We start from the raw sequence: 20,019 nt of genomic DNA, 5'->3' as shown, positions 1-20,019 counted from the left end.
TTCAGTTCCTGCTGGCTGGCTGGCATCTCCAACATTCTTGCTACTTTCCAGTGGCTGGTAGGGGAACCCAGGCCCACCCTCTACAACGGGTTCCAGCCCCGGGACCCTATAACAAGCAGCCAAAGTCTCTGCATGGTCCTGCTCCTTGTTGCTGTTTCCCTGGGCTTCTTTCTACATATCTGGTTTCCCTTCTCTCTGGGTGTGCCAGCCTCCCAACTCCCTCCACTCAGGGAGTAGCTGCAGCTTACTTCCCTGCCTTCTTGCATCCTCCTGTCTGTAGCCACCTTCCTGGCTTTACAGGCCCCACCTGTTCTTGCACAGCTGAGCCTACTTACGATCAGTTAGTTCTCTGCTCCCTGGCTCCTCCTCCCGGTGCAGCCTGGGGAATTAATTGGCCATCCTGACCATCTTAACCCCTTGCAATCCTGTGTGGGGTGGACACACCATGACACAGACGTTTAGGTGGCGTTCTAAGCTAAATTGTTCTTTCCAAGCATGACTGCAGAACCTTGATTTCCCATCCACACCCAGCGATGAAAACAGAACGTGTTATAACATCAGATGCCCTTACTCGTGGCAGATAGCCATGAACTAGCACAGGTCTTGTACTGTAGATAGGTTCTTAGAAGTGACTGGGATCCGGTACAGGTTGGATAATAAATGGCCAAATGTTTGTAAGTGGAGTGTTAAGGGTAAAAGCAATACTTGATTTAGAGTGTTTGATAATGGATGTATGCCAGTACTTCCTACAGAGTGCGTTAGAAAGATACAAGACCAAACCAGGTAAGGAGGGGGGTTCTGAATCCAGTGATAGGAATGTGTGCCATCTGTAGAAATGACTGCCATATCAGCTGCAAAACCTGATGCTTCCACTGTTACTTAGAACAGTGGTCCTCAAACTAGGGCCGCCGCTTGTTCAGGGAAAGCCCCTAGCAGGACGGGCCCATTTGTTTACCTGCCGCATCCTCAGGTTCGGCTGACTGCGGCTCCCACTGGCCACGGTTCACCGCTCCAGGCCAATGGGGGCTGCAGGAAGGGCAGCCATCACATCCCTCATCTTGTGCTGCTTCCCACAGCCCCCATTGGCCTGAAGCACCAAACTGCGGCCAGTGGGAGCCACGATCAGCCAAACCTGAGGATGCAGCAGGTAAATAAACCGGCCCGGCCCACGAGGGGCTTTTCCTGAACAAGCGGCAGCCCTAGTTTGAGGCCCACTGACTTAGAAGACCTTCATTAGGAAGTTGTGCTGGATCTGTTTGCCCTCTGTCTTCTTGCCAGAGCAGTTTGGAACTTCCTTAGTATCGTACTAATGTTTATTAATATCAAAATGAAGACCAAGTTCTGTTTTGTGTTTACCACAGACATGCACCTATTGTTCGCCAAACTTATTGCTCTCACAGGAATGCTGTCTTCCACTTCCACCCCAGTAGCCACACATAAAAACAAGAGATGGTCAGTCTGGAAACAAACTCAAGGCTATTTAGAAAAGGGAAACAAAAGTCAGTGTTCAAGACTGTGTGTTTACAGATTAAACTACTCAAAGCAGTTTAAAGAATGGGATGCTTTGAAGATCCTAGGCAAAACTTGGAATTTAAATCAATGCAGCTCAGACAATGACAACAAATTAAGGACTCAATTAATGTCAATCAAATATCAATGTACAAAAGTGCCTGGATCATTCATGCTTGAAGTACATGGAATAGGCAAGAGTATTCAAGCTAGGCATGTTCCTTGCATTTTGACTCGAATCATAAATCCTTGCATGCCTTGCCTTATCCATGCACGAGCCTTGCACTTTCACTGACATGACATTGCTTATTCAAGTACTATTTATTTAAAGTGTAATGTACGGCGGGTACCATTTTAGAACCAATGTTTACTACCAGTGACCACATCATGGTAACTCACACACAGCAGTACTTAAGCTGGGGCAGGAGTGCTATCTCCTCTCACTTCGAGAATAAGTGCATTTTCAGTTCATGGCTTGGTTGCTAATCCAAAACAATCAGCCAGATTTTCAGAAGTGGCAGTGGAACTGGCCTGAAAAGCAGCCAAATCTCTCTCGGCATGTTGGGGCAAGAAGGTATGTGACTAATGTGCTACTGCACTCTGATGATCCCTGGCTGGTAAACAGCCCAATGGGGGTCATAAACAGCTGGTGGAGAGCACCCCTGAAACGTGCAGTCATAACCAGCTCAGCTGTGCCCACGATAGACTTGGCACAGGCAAGAATCTGGCTCATTGTTCTTTTCCAATGACATGATCGCTGTCATCCAGAATGGTTTAATCTTTCAGCAGGCACTTTTAAGTAATATTACACTGCAGTTAGAATGCTTGGCTGATGAAATAATGGGAGAATCAGCACAAGTTTATTACTTCTCATTTAAGATCCCTGGACTGGTATTGGTGGTGTCAGCTGTAGTGGAGGATTAGGCCACTTTGCCAAATGTGGTGGTCTGGAAGGTTTGTTCAGTTGATTATCACTGAATCATAGAGGGCATAGACCATGTTACTGATGTGTATAGTGTCTGATTAGCATGCTGGGATGCTTAGTGATCGAATTACTAGCAATAAAACAGTCATGAGACACTTTCTGATAAGGAATGGTCTGCAGGAGCCGCACAGATATGGAAGGGAAGCAAACCTGCTATTTCCTGCTCCCTCTTAATTATCACAAGATCCTGAGCATTGCAGGAGAAACAGCATATGAGGAGTTTTGACGTTGCATAAGATGAATTGCAGAGCTTAGTGCCTTGGTTCCTCTTGAAAAGGATATAAGTTTTATTACTCAAGTGGAAAGTTTAGTGTGAGCAGTGGCAGAGGGGTAGAATGTTCTCGTCTATGGCTGTGCCCGGCTTTTTGGGTGTGCTATAAAAGTCGGGCTATTTGGAGAAATTAACTGTTGATAAACAGATGCTTACTATGAAGGATAAATAGCTCTCAATCGAGGAAGTTATCTGTATGCTGATTGAGCTATGGCTTGATGTATTATTCTTCCTACAGTGCCCTGCCAGCATGATACTAAAAGTCCTCTTCCTGTGCCAAGAAGCAAGAGAGGCTGTTTTTTTATCTCCCCTCTGAAAGCTGTTTTGCTCCCTTGTGAGCAGTTCTGACCTTGGCCTTCTAGTCATGAACTGAGTCTGGAATCTCTGTCCCACGTCATTACTACACAAGTTGTGTCTGCTTGCACGGCGCTATCTTCATTCTTTGAATTAGCAAGTTACTGTGACATTTGCCACACATTTTTTCAAACTCCAGTTGTGTGCTTTAGAGTCCACAGCTAGAAGCTCTTTGTTTATACCTGGAGGAGGACAGCAGTGTGCAGTGGGTGAGACCAGAGGACTTTAAAAAGAACTGGAAATGCCTATTTATATAGAGGACGAGTCTTAAGTAACACAGCATGTGCTTGCTGCTTGCCAATTCCTTCTGTTCAGAGATTTAGGAACTACAACTGCTGTTGGTTATTCATGATCTTACTAGTGGTAGGGTCGACTTAGAACAACTTCTAGCATATCTAGGCTCACCACATTGCCTTCCATCCCAAGGTGCCAAGAAGGTGAGGCTCCCTTTTGGCACAACTAGAATAATTGCTACCTACATACCACAAGAGCCTGTTCAAAGCATTGGTTGCAGTAATCTGAATGTTCTATTTGCTCATGTGCAAGAAAGGCACATGCACCTTGCCTAGACATTAGATGTGGTCTTGGCAGGTGAGTTAAGCCTATTCTAGGGTCTGGCCCCAGCTGGCAGGCACGAAACTAATTTCCACCTTTGCCATGGAGTTATAGATTTAAATATGTCCTGATAGTTTGCCAGCCTCATTTCTGTACTAGGCACTCATTGATGTTAGGCTCACAGTTAGACCCACTTTCTGTAGCACTGCTGTATAAAGTAACTCTTCCACAGCAGCATGTTGTTATCCTAGTTCGGTCTCACTAACTTATTCATGTACATTTTATAATATCTTAATCTTACAAGTAAAAATAAAAAACAACTGCTCTCCCTCTAAGATCAAATTAAGTAGCATTCATTCTGCTTCATCCATCATTGACAATGGCTTCCAGCAATAAAGATCCTGGGACAGGAACTTGGTTAGCAGTTTGGTTGATGATGCAGGACATAATCTTTTGAAGCTCTGTTGGCTTTGCAGATCTGATCGCAATAACGCTGCACTGATGTTTAAACAAATGGAGGAGCAACAGGGGCCAAATTCTTCCATGATATACATTCATTGAAGTTAGTGGTGTTACACCAGGGATGAATTTGGTCCAGTGGGCCTTACTACCCAAGATCTCTACTTTTGTATCTACTGTTGGAAATCCAACTATCTGTTTGTGCCCTCAAATCAAGTGGTTAAGCATCTAAATGCTAGTTATTGTGCAAAACTGGGTGTGCAAAATTAGAGACTGGATGAAGGCTCTCCTATCGATAGAGATACCCAGCTGCATGTGCACACACACGTGCACATACATGGACACACGAATCTGTTGCTGAGAATTATTTTAAAATCTTCCATGTCAGTGTTGTGCCTGACCAGCTTTAATGATTATCTTGCCTTGAAGCTTTAAGCAATTAAGCTACAAAAATTGCTCGTTCCAGGATTGCACATTCGTGCTGATATCACCAAAACAGCTGCTGCAGAAATGGAGAGGTAAACAACAAGGAGGCATATTTACTTCTTTTCCATAATAAATAGATAGGATAAGGGGAGGAAGAACTTGATTTGCCATGTGGAAAAGGATAAATTAAGTAATTTTCAGATTTCAGACTCTATCCAATGGAAAGAAAAACATGGCAGACCATTAAAAGAGAAATGGGTGGTGTGTCTAGGACAGCAGCAAGTCCTGCAGTGTGAGGACATTTGCTGCAAAACTGTTATTTTTGTGCCACCTGTGTTACAGTAGTATCTAGGGACCTCAGTTGAGGACAGGTGCCGTGTGCTAGGTGCTGTACAGACATGCTCCAAAGAAGACAATCCATGCACCAGGGGGGTTCACCATCCCTATAACAGCTGGGATGCAAAGGGTGGAAAAAACAGACAAGTTGGGAAAGGACGAGAGGACAATGTAACAAAATGTGTATAGCATTAGCACATGCATAATATATAGCAGTTATATTGCAGTAAGCATATATCTCATTCCATTTAATCTACCTGTCAAATAAAAGAGAACATAAATTTACAGCCTTGTAAATTGAGATCATCAGTGTTCTGTGACTGCACAATGGAATATTCCCCAGAAGTGTGGCTCCTTATTCTTTAATAAAAAGGACATGGATAGCCAGTTTAGACTCAAACTTTTCTCTAAAGGAAACTTCCAGTGTAACTTGGCCTTTATTTTGATCACCACATCTAATTAAAAAGAAGAGAAAATTGCTCCCAAAATTCAGTTAACCTTTGGACTGTAGAATTAAATTGTTGGTCTTGATCTTCAGCTGCAGCTCGGGAGGACTCTGTATAGTTATGGGGTGAGGGGCATAAAGGTGAGAACATTGCTGAATGATGTAGCTGATAGCTAGATCAGGTAGATAAATGCAGAGACAAAGCTAAGCCTGATTCCCATCTCACTTACACCCTCTAACTCCATTGACTTCACTGGTGGTGTCCCTGGTTTACAATAGTGCAAGTGAATGCAGAATTAGACCTTTGAGCTATTAGGTGAAATCCTGCCCCCATTGAAGTGAACAGCAAACTCCCATTCACTTCAATAAGTCCAGGATTTTATCTTCTATCTTTAAGGGTGAAACTTTAAAAAATGTTTGCATGCTTCTGAAAATCTGGCCCTAAGCTAGTTGAAAGGCAGACTGCACTGATACTGTCCTTTAAGGAAAGTCTGTTTTGTGGCTGATAGTAAACATTCTTTTTAAATTTTTGACCCTACGTTCACAGAATACAAAGCCTTTTCTACGTGGGAAAGTTTTGTCGGTATAATCTAATTGTGAATTTAAACCAATATAGTTATACTGACCCGAAGTGGACACTCTTCTTCTGGTATAAGAGTGGCCTTTTTTCAGTTGAGCTTACGTCTCTTGAGAAGGAAGGGGTTAAGCTAAACTAAAAAAAACCACTCATACCAGAGTAAGTGTGTCCAGAATAAGGGAAGTCTAGGGGTACGACTACATTGGTACATCTAGTAAAACTTTCCTATGTAGACAAGGCCTAAGAGTTTGACCCTGCAGCCCTTACTCATGTGAGAAGTCTCACTGGGGTTACTCATGGGACTAGGGATGCAGGATCTCAGCCCTGCATTTTAAAGAAGCTTTTAATAACCTGCTTTGCCTAATTAATTGTGAAACTTTCATAAAGAAAGTTACAACAAACAGCACTCCTGTTTCATGTGACAGTGCTATCAGTTTGGAGTAGCAAAAATATAAATCCATTATGAAATAATAAAGAGCTGGAACTCAAGTGGGAAAAATTGGGAACTGGGACCTGCAAATAATGCATGTGCATTTGTTTAATTAAGCCTTATTTTCACAGGCAGCTCTTCCTGAATGCCAGGCTTCCTTTTGAATCATATGCCAAAGTGCAGAAATGCCTATGATACTGCAGAGCACACAGGCACACTGGGCAAAGGCTAATGGGAACCAGTCCAATGACAGATAAATATAGACTGAATCCATGATAGATTACAGTTGTGGATGGGACTAGGGGGAACCACTAGGAAGCGTCACTATCCTCTGAGGTCTGTGTAAGTGACAGGAGCACTGGACAGTGAAAATAGGAAACTCGAGGGAGTTTTCAGAACATTTTCCTCATTGTTTGTAATCAGCTCCCTGGAAGCTTGAAACTGTCATCTGTTTCCTTGGTAATTTTGTTTGGTTTTCTCCATCATTTATTCACATTAAGAGTGCAATCCTGCAACATTTCTTCCTGTGTGTAACGGTTATTCAACCCAGTAAGGATTGCAGGATTGTTATCGAAGGGTTGCTCACTCCTAGTTTGATTTTCAGTAGCACATTTATTAAAGTATGTGCAGGGTTAAGCTAGATCTAGAGGTTATATGGATTTTGCAAATGGATAGAAGAAAAGGCAGGTTAAAATTTGAGCCAAACAGATGTTAGCGTCCCTTTCCATATTACGTGATATTAAGCATTATTTGCCTAGCACTCTGTAGGTGTTACTGCAAACAAATCATAAGTAATAACTAACAATAAAATATGATAGATAACTTCCCAATGTCACTGCCAGTACATCCATTATCTGGTAACTCTGATACACTGTCTTCGTGCCATGTCTTCTTGAAAATCAGCTGCTGAACATATATGATTTAGTGAGTTACACAGCCGCACACAGTGTATATCAGAGGACAGGTTAAAGGCTTAAATTTTCATGTCAGAGAAAAGTCTCTGAATTGTAGATTAATAGGTGTAAGATGACAGTTAAGTGGTTAGATAAGAAGAAAAACATGCACTTCATGGTGTATTGTTATTCTGAATGAAATTTGATATTTGTACATTGTGCCATTTGGATATAGCCCATGATGGGGTGAGGTGCAGAGCTACCCTGAGGAAGCAGGAGGCATTCTGGCTTGTGGGAGATAATATGCTTTCCAGAGCTCCCTCTGGCACACAGAGGCAGCTCATCTACTACCACATCTTTATGCGGGGTGCAGACTGCTCCCCTCACTCCACACAGCCAACTGGCTCTGCTGGCCAGTGCATTGGGAGGAGATTGAGCTATTACTTCACCTCCTGCCCACTCCTCCATGCCACCTTAGTTCTTGCTTTCGGGTTGGCACTTATGTGGGCTGTACAGTGAATAGGGGAAGGCTGTTATGCATTGCACTCAGTTGGGGCCAGCAGAATCTGGCCCAAATTGAGCAATGACATGACTCCTGCCCTAAAGAAATGACAGTCCAAAATGATTTTGACAGAACTGGCAGTTGGAGCAAACAAACAAGGGGGTTACTGCATCATCCTAGTGCACGCCCATGCTCTGTCCCAGTCCCTGCTCTGTATTAGCGTGTTACAAACCCAGGTTTGATTCACCAGCCCTGTCTCCTGCTCACTGGGCTGACAGCTGATAACAATGCTAAGCAAGCATGGGGTGGGAATGTGCAATCCCCTTGGATGTTTAATAAGTATTACTGGTGGGCTGGACTGCAAAGAACTTTCTGGCCAGTCACAACATCTTGAAGGTGGTCATGCATTCCAAATGGGATAGAGATTTTGGGGTGGGGGAAGGAAAGATATTGTCCTCAGGGCTGCACTGGGGATGTGAGAGAGTGCTCCTTTGAAGGAGGGAAGGTTTAGGTGAAATATCTAATTCAGTGGGGGTGGGGAGAGGGGCCTATCCCCACAGCCTGTTGGACAGTTTTACATTAGTTGATAGACTTGTTTAAAAGAATTCCTTCTGTCAGCCTGAGTGTTTTACCAGTCAGCACAGCACTTCTGTGCATAATCAAGTCCTGCTGTTTCACTGGCCGTTGTAATGGTGGCTGGCTCACCAAAGGGAAGTGCTGTGGCAGGGCTTCACACCCTGCTGTTTTCTTTATGCAGTGAGGGTCGCGGGGGCTTGTTTGAGAGGGATTTGAGTGCTGGGTTGACAGCTCTGGTGACTGAAGTCCTCTCTCTACCAAGGGGGTACCATACACATGGAGTGCAGCAGCAGCATCATTCTCTCTCCCTCTGTGACAGGGATCTTAGCCCTGACAGGTGGAGCCATCTCTAGGTCTAAGAAAGAAGTTCAGTCTTTGGCCTGTCAGCTGAATAGCCAATGGTGGTGATTGTAGCTGAGTTTTTGGGGTGTGTTTTGTTATGCCTGCGAGGAATTAGATTGACTCCGCAATGAACTTTGATCACTTTTGATACCAGTGACCTTGTAATGAAATACTTTATAGCCCATTGCTGGTCACTGAGCTATCCACTCCCCTCTTGGACTATGTTTTTGAGACATGACTGAAGAGAGTTATGGAGCCAAATCGTTCCATTTAAGGTATTGGTTCAGTGGCGTGGATGTTTGCAACTCTTGGGGTATCAATGGAAACTTCACTATTTCATAAAATATGATTATGACTTATGATTTGCATTGCCTAGTGTGTAGGAGCCCCATTCACAGAACAGGACCCCCCTTGCCTTAGGCACTGTACAAAGACAGAAAATGAAGATGGTCCCTGGCTCGGTTCTAGCTATTAGTCCTGATTGTTACTGCATGGGAGATCACAGGGTTTATGTTTGGATCTGAACTTTGTCTCTGTAGGCCAGTAGATACAGGGAGCACTGCAGAGACAGCACTCTCAAACCTGGTGTGAGGGGAGCAAGTGCCTCCTGTTTTTAACAGGGGCTTCTCCATCTGCACTGGATCAGTGATGGAAGGAGTCCTGTCTGCCCATCCTTAGCTGAAAGAAGGTCTATGCAGCTGCCACTGGGCCTTCATAGAGAGATGTGTTCCAAACCTAGCAGGGAGAAAGAGAGAGGAGAGGAGCCGCCTGCAAGAGGCTTGATGGTATTGCAAAAATTAAATTGTTCAGATTAAAAATCAAAGGGCCAAATTAATCCTCAGCGAAATAGCACTGATTTTGATGGATTTGGCCCAAATAGCCAACCTAAAATGCAGGGTGTTTGCAGTGCTATACCACATTTGGGCTTGCGTCCTGCCAGCTAAATTGGCTGTACAATGGCCTGTTCCAAAGAGGCACCTTACAGATCTAATCCCCGGAAGCCCTCAGCACGACAGGACTGAGTATGAGCCCTGGGCCTGATGCTGCTATCACTCATACTATAAGAGTAATCACCCCGCCAAAGTCAGCAGGGTGACACTAGCATGAAACTAGTTTGTTGTCAGAGTGAAGCCTCAGCTCTATAGCTTCCCGTCTTCATAGGTGTGACCCCTCCTGTTTCTTGAGTCTAGTGTTTTGAAGTGAACAGTCTCCCAAGCAGTGCATGCTGAGCTCACCCACAGCTCACCTAGACCATGTTTGTTGACTCTCTTTATCTTGCTCCCTTTCTCTTTTATCCCTGAAGGCTGGAGGCTGGCAGGGACCACGTTTTGCCCATTGACTATTACTTTCCACCTCAGAAGACTTGCCTGATTTGCGGCGATGAAGCTTCTGGATGCCACTACGGAGCTCTCACTTGCGGCAGCTGCAAAGTCTTCTTCAAAAGGGCAGCTGAAGGTAATTCACCTTGTACTTCACTCACTAAACACATTCTCTCATGTCCATGGGCATTTGCAGCATCGTTAAATGTCTGAGGAGGACATTCCTACCTTCTTAGGAAGTTGAGCTTCCCTGCTGGCTCTGAGGAGCTTGTGGTGCAGAGGGAAGCAGAGACCTGAGAGATGGGCAGAGAACGCTGAGGGACCCTGAATTCCTTAACTCAGAAAAGAAAATTGGTTTCCTTACTGTATGTTTGTCATTCCACATTACAAACCAGTTACAGAAAAAAATACCAATAACGAGAGCCTAGGCTAGCCCAGCGTCCTCTCTGACACGTGCTGCTGGAAGTGGGCTAAGGAACAGAGTCAGTTTGTTCTCCCTCGCCCATCTGACATTTACACACTGCCTAGGCATCACCATATTCCCATCCACCCATCTGTGGTCTAAAATCCAAATATCAGAATCCAGTATTTTCCCTCTATTCCCTTTCCTGTTTCCCATTTCTTAGTATCCCCTCCAGCAATATGTTCCCTCATGACTGTCCCATTAACACCCTGAGAATGATAGTGTTTCCATGGTGCCCAAAACACTAGTAGATGTAGCGCTTCTAGTGTAGGCCTTCCCCAATGTTATAGTTAGGTGGACTGGGGAAAGAAAGAGCAGTTTAGGTTGTGGATAGTGCTCTGATAGTTCAGTTAATTCTTTACAACACACGGATGGAAACTCATCCCACCTGCCACTCCTAACCCAGGCCCAGTTATACCAACCAGCCCATCACCTTCACCCTCATAGAATAATCACAATGAACAATCTGTGCAATTACAGAATCTGATTCTCCTCTCACACGGTGCACGTCAGAAATAACTCCATTTACTTCACTGCTGTGCGAGGCCATACCATCTGCTACCTTTCAGTCAAGGATCTCCAAACTCGTGTACTACAGCTGGTCATATAGTATTTTCACATTGCATATTTGACATTTGGGGGCACAAATTGTGGAATAAATCAGCTTCATATACATTTTTTTCACTGTTCCACTAGCTGTCTACATGGTCAAATGCAATGGGTCAGATCCTTAGGTGATGTAAATTGGCACAGATCTATTGAAGTCCATGGAGCTGTGTTGATTTACACCAGCTAAGGATCTGGTCTGATTTTTCAGATACATCATTCAGAATTTGTCCCATCACCAACTGGTGAATAATTCGTTAATTAGGAGAGTTTGAAATCATTGGACAAGCTCTGCTGTAACAAAGCTGGGCAGGTCCCATTTTCCTGTGTGACAGAAGGGGAAACTGAAGCATTGGGTGCTTAACCTACTTGCCAATGTCAAACAGTGAGTAATTACAGAGTGAGGAGTGGGATCTGGAGTCTGTTGATCCCCATTTCGATATGCCTGGGTATTTGGGCTGCTTGATCCTTTCTGGTTGATTTTGTATTGCTGAGTTGCTTTGTGATAGGCGCCTTTCTAATGGGGTATGTAACAAAAATGAACAAATCAGTAGTATGGTACGTAATAGTTTAACAAGGGGTGGCCAGCCTGTGACTCCAGAGTCACATGCAGCTCTTCAGAAGTTAATCTGCACCTTCTTGTATAGGCACTGATTCCGGGGCTGGAGCTACAGGCTCAACTTTCCAATGTGCCTGGGGGTGCTCACTGCTCAACCCTTGGCTCTGCCACAGGCCCTGCTCCCACTCCACCCCTTCCCACCCCCTCCCCTGAGCCTGCCATGCCCTCGCTCCTCCCCCCCAGAGCCTCCTACACTCCACAAAACAGCTGATTTGGAGTCGCAGGGAGGGAGAGGGAGGCACTGATCGATGGGGCTGCTGGTGGGTGGGAGGTGCTGGGAGCTAATAGGGGCTGCTGATGTATTCCTGTGGCTCTTTGGCAATGTACATTGGTAAATTTTGGCTCCTTCTCAGGCTCAGGTTGGCAACTCCTAGTTTAACATTTCAACGCAAAACAGAAGTTTTTTTCTTACCGTCAGGTATAACTAACATCTGGATATTTTATTTGAAATTTATCTGGATCATTATTTGACAGAACATTTGAGTAACTCAAGTAAAAGGGAACTAAAATGATCTGTTAACGGATACTGTCCCCATTCAGCATCTCGGACATAATGAAAGGTGACTGACCTTGCTTCCTGGAGTGCCTCCCAATCTATTTGTTTCACCCTCATTCAGATCCAAGGGCTTTCTCAGTTTAACCTCCAGGCATCCTTGTAGCAAAGCCATCATGCAAGTTTGCACGATTGGACATGTGTTCCAGAGTCAGGACTGAAATAGCAGGGGTGTTGTAACTGGCATTGAGTTACGTTGGCAGAGCTGATTGGGGAACCCAGGACTGGAATAACAGGGGGTGCTGCACGTCAGGAGTGAGAAAGCCGACACCCTGGCCTATCTGCGCTATGCTTTACAATATATAGTGCTGTCATCTCCTTCATGGAGTAAATTTACAGATTCCTTTAAAAAGGGATTTACTGATGTTCCAAGTTCTGGGCTGTGTGTGGAGTGTCAGCAGTATTTTATTGTTTTATTTATAAATTAGGATCATGTGACATAAGGTCATAATTTTTCATGCATCAGGTTCTTTCCTTTCCCTTGACAGCGTAATTAGAATAAAACATGTTTGGCTGATGCACTAAATTGCAAGACAGGGGAGAGGGGAAGGGCAATGGTCTCCAACTGGAAAACCTCATTGGTATGTTGTTCTATTTTCAGCTCCCAAGCAGTGTTGTCTCTCTGTGTAAAGGGTGAGAGTATAAATGAAAATTTTCTTTTGCAGTATCAGATTCTGATCCATTTAGTTTTGCAGGACAAGGCTTTGTTTGCAGTATTAATAGTGCAGCTGGAATTAAAAGCTCTTCCCTTAGAACCCCCCTGCTCCCTTTACATCCAGGAGTTAGTAACTAATACCCCCTTTCCTCTCTCATATGGACACCTTGGGCAAAGTTCTGTCCTGGTGTCAAGTGGTGCAGCTCCATTGACCTTAATGGAGTTTCACCCAATTACACCAGCAGAGAACTTGGCTCCTTAAAATGCTACATTTGAGCCCAGACAGATATTTATGGTTGTGACACAATCATAAAAATAGGGAGCTTTTTCTCATTGAGGATCAGAATTGGCAGGTGTTTGTTGCCTCTTTACAAATGGGAAGAGGTGTAGATCCCACATTGGAGAGAATCATGCACTAGTAAGAATGCCTGGTCCATTTACCTGGAGAATGAACGCAGGTCTGGCAGCCACAGAGTTAATAGCTTGGATTAGGATTTTGTTTTTAGCTATCTAGGTGAAACACAGATGAAAACTCTTAATGGGGAAGAGAAGAAATTAGAAACCAAGTGCAGGTGAAGGCAAATAATCCCTGTTGATTTTGATTGGTCAAACGGAGAGACCAGAGGGCTAGAAAAGCCCGGAGGTGGGTGCACTAACCTAATGCTGTTTGCTTCTGCTATCTTTGACATCTTTGACTAGGGCTTCTGCATGGCTTTGTTTATACATGTTGCAACATTCACTGCTCTCCTACTTGTGTGTGAGAGGTGATTTTCCAACTAGACAGTGATTTGAGGGTGTGTTACATAGGAACTAGTGGAAGGCAATTTAGGTCACCTAAATCAAGATTTTTAACCTAGATAATCAGAAGTGAAAGTGTAAGGCAGGAATTCACTGTGCTACTCAGCCCTTGAGGCTTTTATACTAAATTACACAGTACTGCATTTTATTTAACAAATAATTGAACCAAGAGGAGAACTTTGTGTTCTTGCTTTACCTTGTAGGGCATGGATATAGCCTGAGGTGTCTTTATTTTGGGAAGGGGGTGGTAAGTGAGGGTTCTTACCACTTTCTACCCTTGATTCCATATTTGTAACAGTTTTCATACTCTCTTTGGGTAATTTTCCATGGACAGTCCCTTTGCTTCTTGCACAGATGTAAACTTGAAAGCTGGGATTCCCCATCCTCCAATACATTTTTACTTCTTTAGATTTCTAGAGGCATTTTTTTTAGGACTATCTGAAAAGCTCTAGGCAGGTTCCTTTTGGTGTACTCTAAAAATACAGACCAACAAAACCAAACACAGCAGCTTTCCCAAACCAGAAAAACACTCCCTTTACCACAGATTCATACCAGCAGCTTACAGCAAACTCCTCTCTCTCCAAAAGCTAGGGAGAAGAAATGGGTTGTTTAGTGTGCTGTGAAGATCAGCACATTCAAGCTATTTGGGGGTGGAGGGTACCTATATGTCTAGATACATCTTTGGCCCTCATCTGGAAATCAATTAGCTATTGTACATAGCTGCAAGTATTTCAAAACAGGGGTGTTGGGGCAGGAAACTTCATAGAAATACATTGCACTGGGAGAGACAGAAGGGTAAAAGATGTTTTTCCAAAGAATGATAATCAATACCTTGGGTCTGTCACTCCTTTATAAAGAGGGCTAGTTGGTCTGTGCAGTACTTTGTGCTTCAAGGAAAGAAGCTCGCTCTCCTCTTAATAAAAACCATGACTAACTCTTTCCAACAGGGCTTGCAATCTTGACCACAAAATGCTGGAACAGTGGCAAAAAGGCATAAATCTTTCTTCCTCACTAGCCCATCAGCTGTCTGGATTTATAACCTTCTAAGGCACACGTAGGGCCAGGTTAAATACAGGCTGGTTCCAAAACTTGCGTGCACGGATTCTTCAGCCCTGACGTGGGATTTCTCACTGCAAGTGGGACGGGCTGGAATTAATTTATTTTTTTAATCAAAGCTGGCGTTTCTTTTGCTCAGAATATGGTCCCATTCTGCATCCAGACAGGCCAGTTTTTATTTTTTCTCTCTCCTGGTGGAAGGTTATGCTGTAACTGTTCCACCAGGCATGTTCTCTGCTTCCAAAGAAAAAGAATAATCATTCTTGCTTTCAATCCCTCTGCAATATACAGAGAGATAAAAAACAAGAAACTCTTCCATCTAAGTGATTTTTTTTTATGCTTTGATTTTACGTTACCAAAGCAGATTCAGGCAATGAGTAAGGGCTGCAGATCTTTGGCATTCACAGCAGCATTTTTGCACCTTGTCAGGGGTAGGGATCTGAATAGCATGTTATTTTAAAAGTCATCTAATTTTGAGAGAAGATTCATGGTCCTGATTGTTCCTTCTCACAGAAGAATCGACAAAGGAGCCGTGTGTGCATGTGGAGGGATCTGTCAGGTTCTTTTCTATTTTGATCCCTTCCATCTCCTGCTGTGTTCAGCTCCCAAAACCTGCAGATCCCCTGAGATCTCATGAAAGCTTTGGGGCCATCTGAGGCAGTTCTGGGGCCCTCTGCCCCCAATGTTCCCAAGCAGAAGAGCACTGAAGCCACACTGCCAGGAAGTTCACTGCCTGAAGTTGCCTCTGGATCCTTTCCTCAGAGCACTCTCATGGTGCAGAGAGGGCTAATGGAAAAGTGAATGCAGCAAGAGAGTGAGTTAACATTTTGGCAGATTCCCTTCAGGGTCAGTGTGTGGCCCTTTTGGCCCCCTCCCTGCTGCTGAGACTAGGATGACAGTGCACTGCAGGCCGCTGACCCCCATTTCTGGACTCAGGCGGTGTGCCCGATCCATCCTGGCTTGATGATTTTTCTGGCAGGCAGGTAAAAGCAGTTTATTTTCCATGACTTTTCTTGGCGCTCCTGTGACCTTCTATACCTTGGGGGAGCGTAGTGTAACCCCCATATTCCTCATTTTCACATAATTGTGATCTTACATATAAAGCATGTCTTGTAAGGTGTCAGGGGAAGGTTTATGATCTGCTGAAAGTCATTTCTCTATCCATATGTGTATGTCATGAGTTATGAGAATTGTGTTGTATGGTTGTCACTAAAACATGCTGTAAGTTGGGGGAATCAGCCAGATATTAGCTCCCCAGAGGCAACAGCAAGGAAAGTAACCAACTCCCGGGTGGGGTGTCAAACAGCTCATCAGTAGTCCAGCCATAGTCCAGCATGGGAGCTACAATGCAGTGACTCACCTGCATGAGGCCACACGTGAACAGCAGTGACCATGAGATGGTTGAGTTCAGGACCCTCACAAAAGGAAGAAAGGAGAGTAGCAAAATATGGACCCAGGACTTCAGAAAAGCAGACTTTGACTCCCTTAGGGAACTGATGGGCAGGATCCCCCTGGGATGCTAATATGAGGGGGGAAACGAGTCCAGGAACGCTGGCTGTATTTTAAAGAAGCCTTGTTGAGAGCATAGGAACAAACCATCCCGGTGTGCAGAAAGTATCAGAGAGGTAGCTGTGTTAGTCTGTATCCACAAAAACAACAAGGAGTATGATGGCACCTTAAAGAGTAACAGATTTGACTAATCTGTTAATCTTTAATGTGCCACTGGAGTCCTCAATGTGCAGAAAGAATAGCAAATATGGCAGGCAACCAGCTTGACTTAAGAGTGAAATCTTCAGTGAGCTTAAACTCAAAAAGGAGCTTACAAGAAGTGGAAACTTGGTCAGATGACTAGGGAGGAGTATAATATTGCTCGAGCATGCAGGGGTGCAATAAGGGAGGCCAAAACACAACTGGAATTGCAGCTAGGAAAGGATGTGAAGGGTAACAAGAAGGGTTTCTACAGGTATGTTAGCAACAAGAAAAAGGTCAGGGAAAGTGTGGGGTCCTTCATGAATGAGGGAGGCAACGTAGTGACAGATGATGTGGAAAAAGCTGAAGTACTCGATGCTTTTTTTGCTTCGGTCTTCACAGACAAGGTCAGCTCCTACACTGCTGTCCTGGGCAACACAGTATGGGGAGGAGGTGAGCAGCTCTCAGTGGTGAAAGAACAGGTTAAGAGCTATTTAGAAAAGTTGGACATTCACAGGTCCCTGGGTCCAGATCTAATGCATCCGAGGGTGCTGAGGGAATTGACTGATGTGATTGCAGAGCCAATGGCCATTATCTTTGAAAACTTGTGATGATCGGGGAAGGTCCCGGACAATTGTAAAAAGGCAAATATAGTGCCCATATTTAAAAAAAGGGAAGGAGAACCTGGGGAACTACAGAACGATCAGCCTCAACTCAGTCCCTGGAAAAATCATGGAGCAGGTCCTCCAGGAAACCATTTTGAAGCACTTGGAGGAGAGGAAGGTGATCAGGAACAGTCAACATGGATTCACCAAGAGCAAGTCATGCCTGACCAACCTGATTGCCTTCTATGATGAGATAACTGGCTCTGAGAATATGGGGAAAGCAGTGGACATGATATATCTGGACTTTAGCAAAGTTTTTGATACGGGTCTATCACAGTATTCTTGCCAGCAAGTTAAAAAAGCATGGATTGGACGAGTGGACAATAAAGTGGATAGAAAGCTGGCTAGATTGTCAGGCTCAATGGATGATCAACAGCTCGATGTCTAGTTGGCAGCTGGTATCAAGGGAAGTGCCTCAGGGGTGGGTCTTGGGGCCAGTTTTGTTCAATGTCTTTATTAATGATCTGGACGATGGGATAGATTGCACTCTCAGCAAGTTCACACATGACACTGAGATGGGAGGAGAGGTAGATATGCTGAAGGGTAGGGATAGGGTCCAGAGTGATCTAGACAAATTGGAGGATTGGGCTAAAAGAAATCTGATGAGGTTCAGCAAGAACATGTGCAGAGTCCTGCGCTTAGGACAGAAGAATCCCATGCACTGCTACAGGCTGGGGACCAACTGGTTAAGCAGCAGTTCCGCAGAAAAGGACCTGGGGATGACAGTGGATGAGAAGCTGGATATGAGTCAGCAGTGTGCCCTTGTTGCCAAGAAGGCTAATGGTATATTGGGCTACATTGCTAGGAGCCAGCAGATCGAGGGAAGTGATTATTCCCCTCTGTTCGGCACTGGTGAGGCCACCCCTGGAAAATGTTGGGCTTCTCACTACAGAAAGGATGTGGACAAATTGGAGAGAGTCCATCAGAGGGCAACGAAAATGTTCAAGGGGCTGGGGCACATGACTTACAAGGAGAGGCTGAGGGAACTGGGCTTGTTTAGTCTGCAGAAGTGAAGAGTGAGGAGGGATATGATAGCAGCCTTCAACTGCCTGAAGGGGGATTCCAAAGAGGATGGAGCTCAGCTGCTCTCAGTGGTGGCAAATGACAGAACAAGGAGCAATGGTCTCAAGTTGCAGTGGGAGAGGTCTAGGTTGGATATTAGGAAAAACGATTTCACTAGGAGGGTGGTGAAGCACTGGAATGGGTTACCTAGGGAGGTGGTGGAATCTCTGTCCTTAGAGGTTTTTAAGGCCTGGCTTGATAAAGTCCTGGCTGGGATGATTTAATTGTTGTTGGTCCTGCTTTGAGCAGGGGTTGGACTAGATGACCTCCTGAGGGTCTTTTCCAACCCTAATCTTCTATGATTCTATAAACCTTGCTTAGAGAGACTCAGTAATGCCCTCAAGACATGCCTGGACTTGTGCTCCCCAAGCACATAGAATGAGAGTATAAAACAGACAGAGTGGATACATACTGGGCCCTTCTCCTGCCCCCACCTATTCTGCAAGCAACCAAGACACTGAGAAGAAGACAAGACTCCAACACAGGAGACTAACCAGGTTTAAAGAACAAACCTGTATAAGGACTGCAATATTCAGTGGAGTGAGAGAAACTGCTTAATCTAGTTGCTGCCCAGCCTAATAGGGTTGAGAGTTTAGACTGTGTGCTTATATTTTATTTTATTTTGGTAACCACTCTGACTTATTTATAATCACTTAAAATCTTTCTTTATAGTTAATAAATCTGTTTGTTTATTCTACCTGAAACAGTGTATTTGGTTTGAAGAGTGTCAGAGTCTCCCCTTGGGATAACAAGCCAATTATCATATCAATTTCTTTGTTAAATTGACTATGACCAGCAGGCATAACTAGACACTGCAAGGTGGAGGTTTCTAGAGCATGTCTGGGACCGGAGATATTGGCTAGTGTCATTCATCTGCAAGTAGCTGGGAGCAGCTTACATGCCAGAGGCTGTGCGTGAACAGCCCAGGAGTGGGAGTTCTCACAGCAGAGCAGGGTAAGGCTGACTCCCAGAGTCAAGGATTGGGTTGACCTAGCAGATCACCGGTCCAGATAACAACAGATGGGAACGTCACAGCTCCTCATTCCCATCCTAGAGCGGGAGTCGTGACATCATTGTCACGATGGGACCTATCAAGGCTGCCATCTCACTGTGCAGCTCACATACCACTACCCATAATATTAAAAGGGATTAAAGTTTCCTGACTCCCTTTCCTGGGGTACATCAGAGAACACATTCTTTCTTTCCTCTACATCCTGAGCTGCCATTTGCCAGAAAAAAAAAATATTTGGGCTAGACTGCTGGTTGCTGCCAAAATAGATAATAATTTGAAATAAAAAAATGTCAGGACCAGTCCTTGTGGTTTAAAATTTCACTCCCTTGTGCTGGGTAATCAGATGGTTGACTGAAGAGCCTGCAAAAGATCCCTTCACAGAATATCAAAACAAATTCATCTGCCCACTCTACCAGTTGGTTTCTCTTGTTCAGTTTTCCACAGTTGGACTTTTTTAGCAGACTCAGGGTTGAAATGACAGGGTGGCTCAATTGTGGGTGAAGATGTGTTGAGGGTGTTGGTGGTCAAGAATGAAGTGCCGTGGCAGAACTGTACAGGGAGCTCAGGGACTGAAATAGCGATTGCTACAGGTGGGGTCAGTTGAGCTGCGTAGGAGAAGTTTGCACACTGGCTTGTCTGCATTAGTCTGTATTTTTCAATATTGCTGTCCCCCTTTTGCTGCAGTCCTTACTCAGGCAGGGTACCCACTGACTGCCATGTAGATACGGTAGGATCAGACGTAACGTCATCTGAAGTTTGAAGCAGTCATTTTGATTTGAAGAAACCTAGCAAATTAAAACGTTATATGTTTTTTGACTATAAAAATGTAAAATGATTAAAGTGTTCCCATTCACTGGACTTG

At 44.4% G+C, this 20,019-nt stretch overlaps 1 protein-coding gene across 1 annotated transcript in view; it reads left to right on the top strand.

Moving 5' to 3' along the window:
* The window catches only part of AR (androgen receptor), a 115,046-nt gene that overhangs the window by 52,718 nt on the left and 42,309 nt on the right, over positions 1 to 20,019 (top strand). The window contains exon 2 of the mRNA XM_032764048.2: positions 9,964 to 10,115. Coding sequence (XP_032619939.1) covers positions 9,964 to 10,115 — 152 coding nt within the window. The remainder of the gene's footprint in view (positions 1 to 9,963; positions 10,116 to 20,019) is intronic.

The sequence above is a fragment of the Chelonoidis abingdonii genome, chromosome 8 (genome assembly GCF_003597395.2).
Source record: "Chelonoidis abingdonii isolate Lonesome George chromosome 8, CheloAbing_2.0, whole genome shotgun sequence".
NCBI classification, from domain to species: Eukaryota; Metazoa; Chordata; order Testudines; family Testudinidae; genus Chelonoidis; species Chelonoidis abingdonii.
This window is presented reverse-complemented; position numbering and strand designations above follow the sequence as displayed.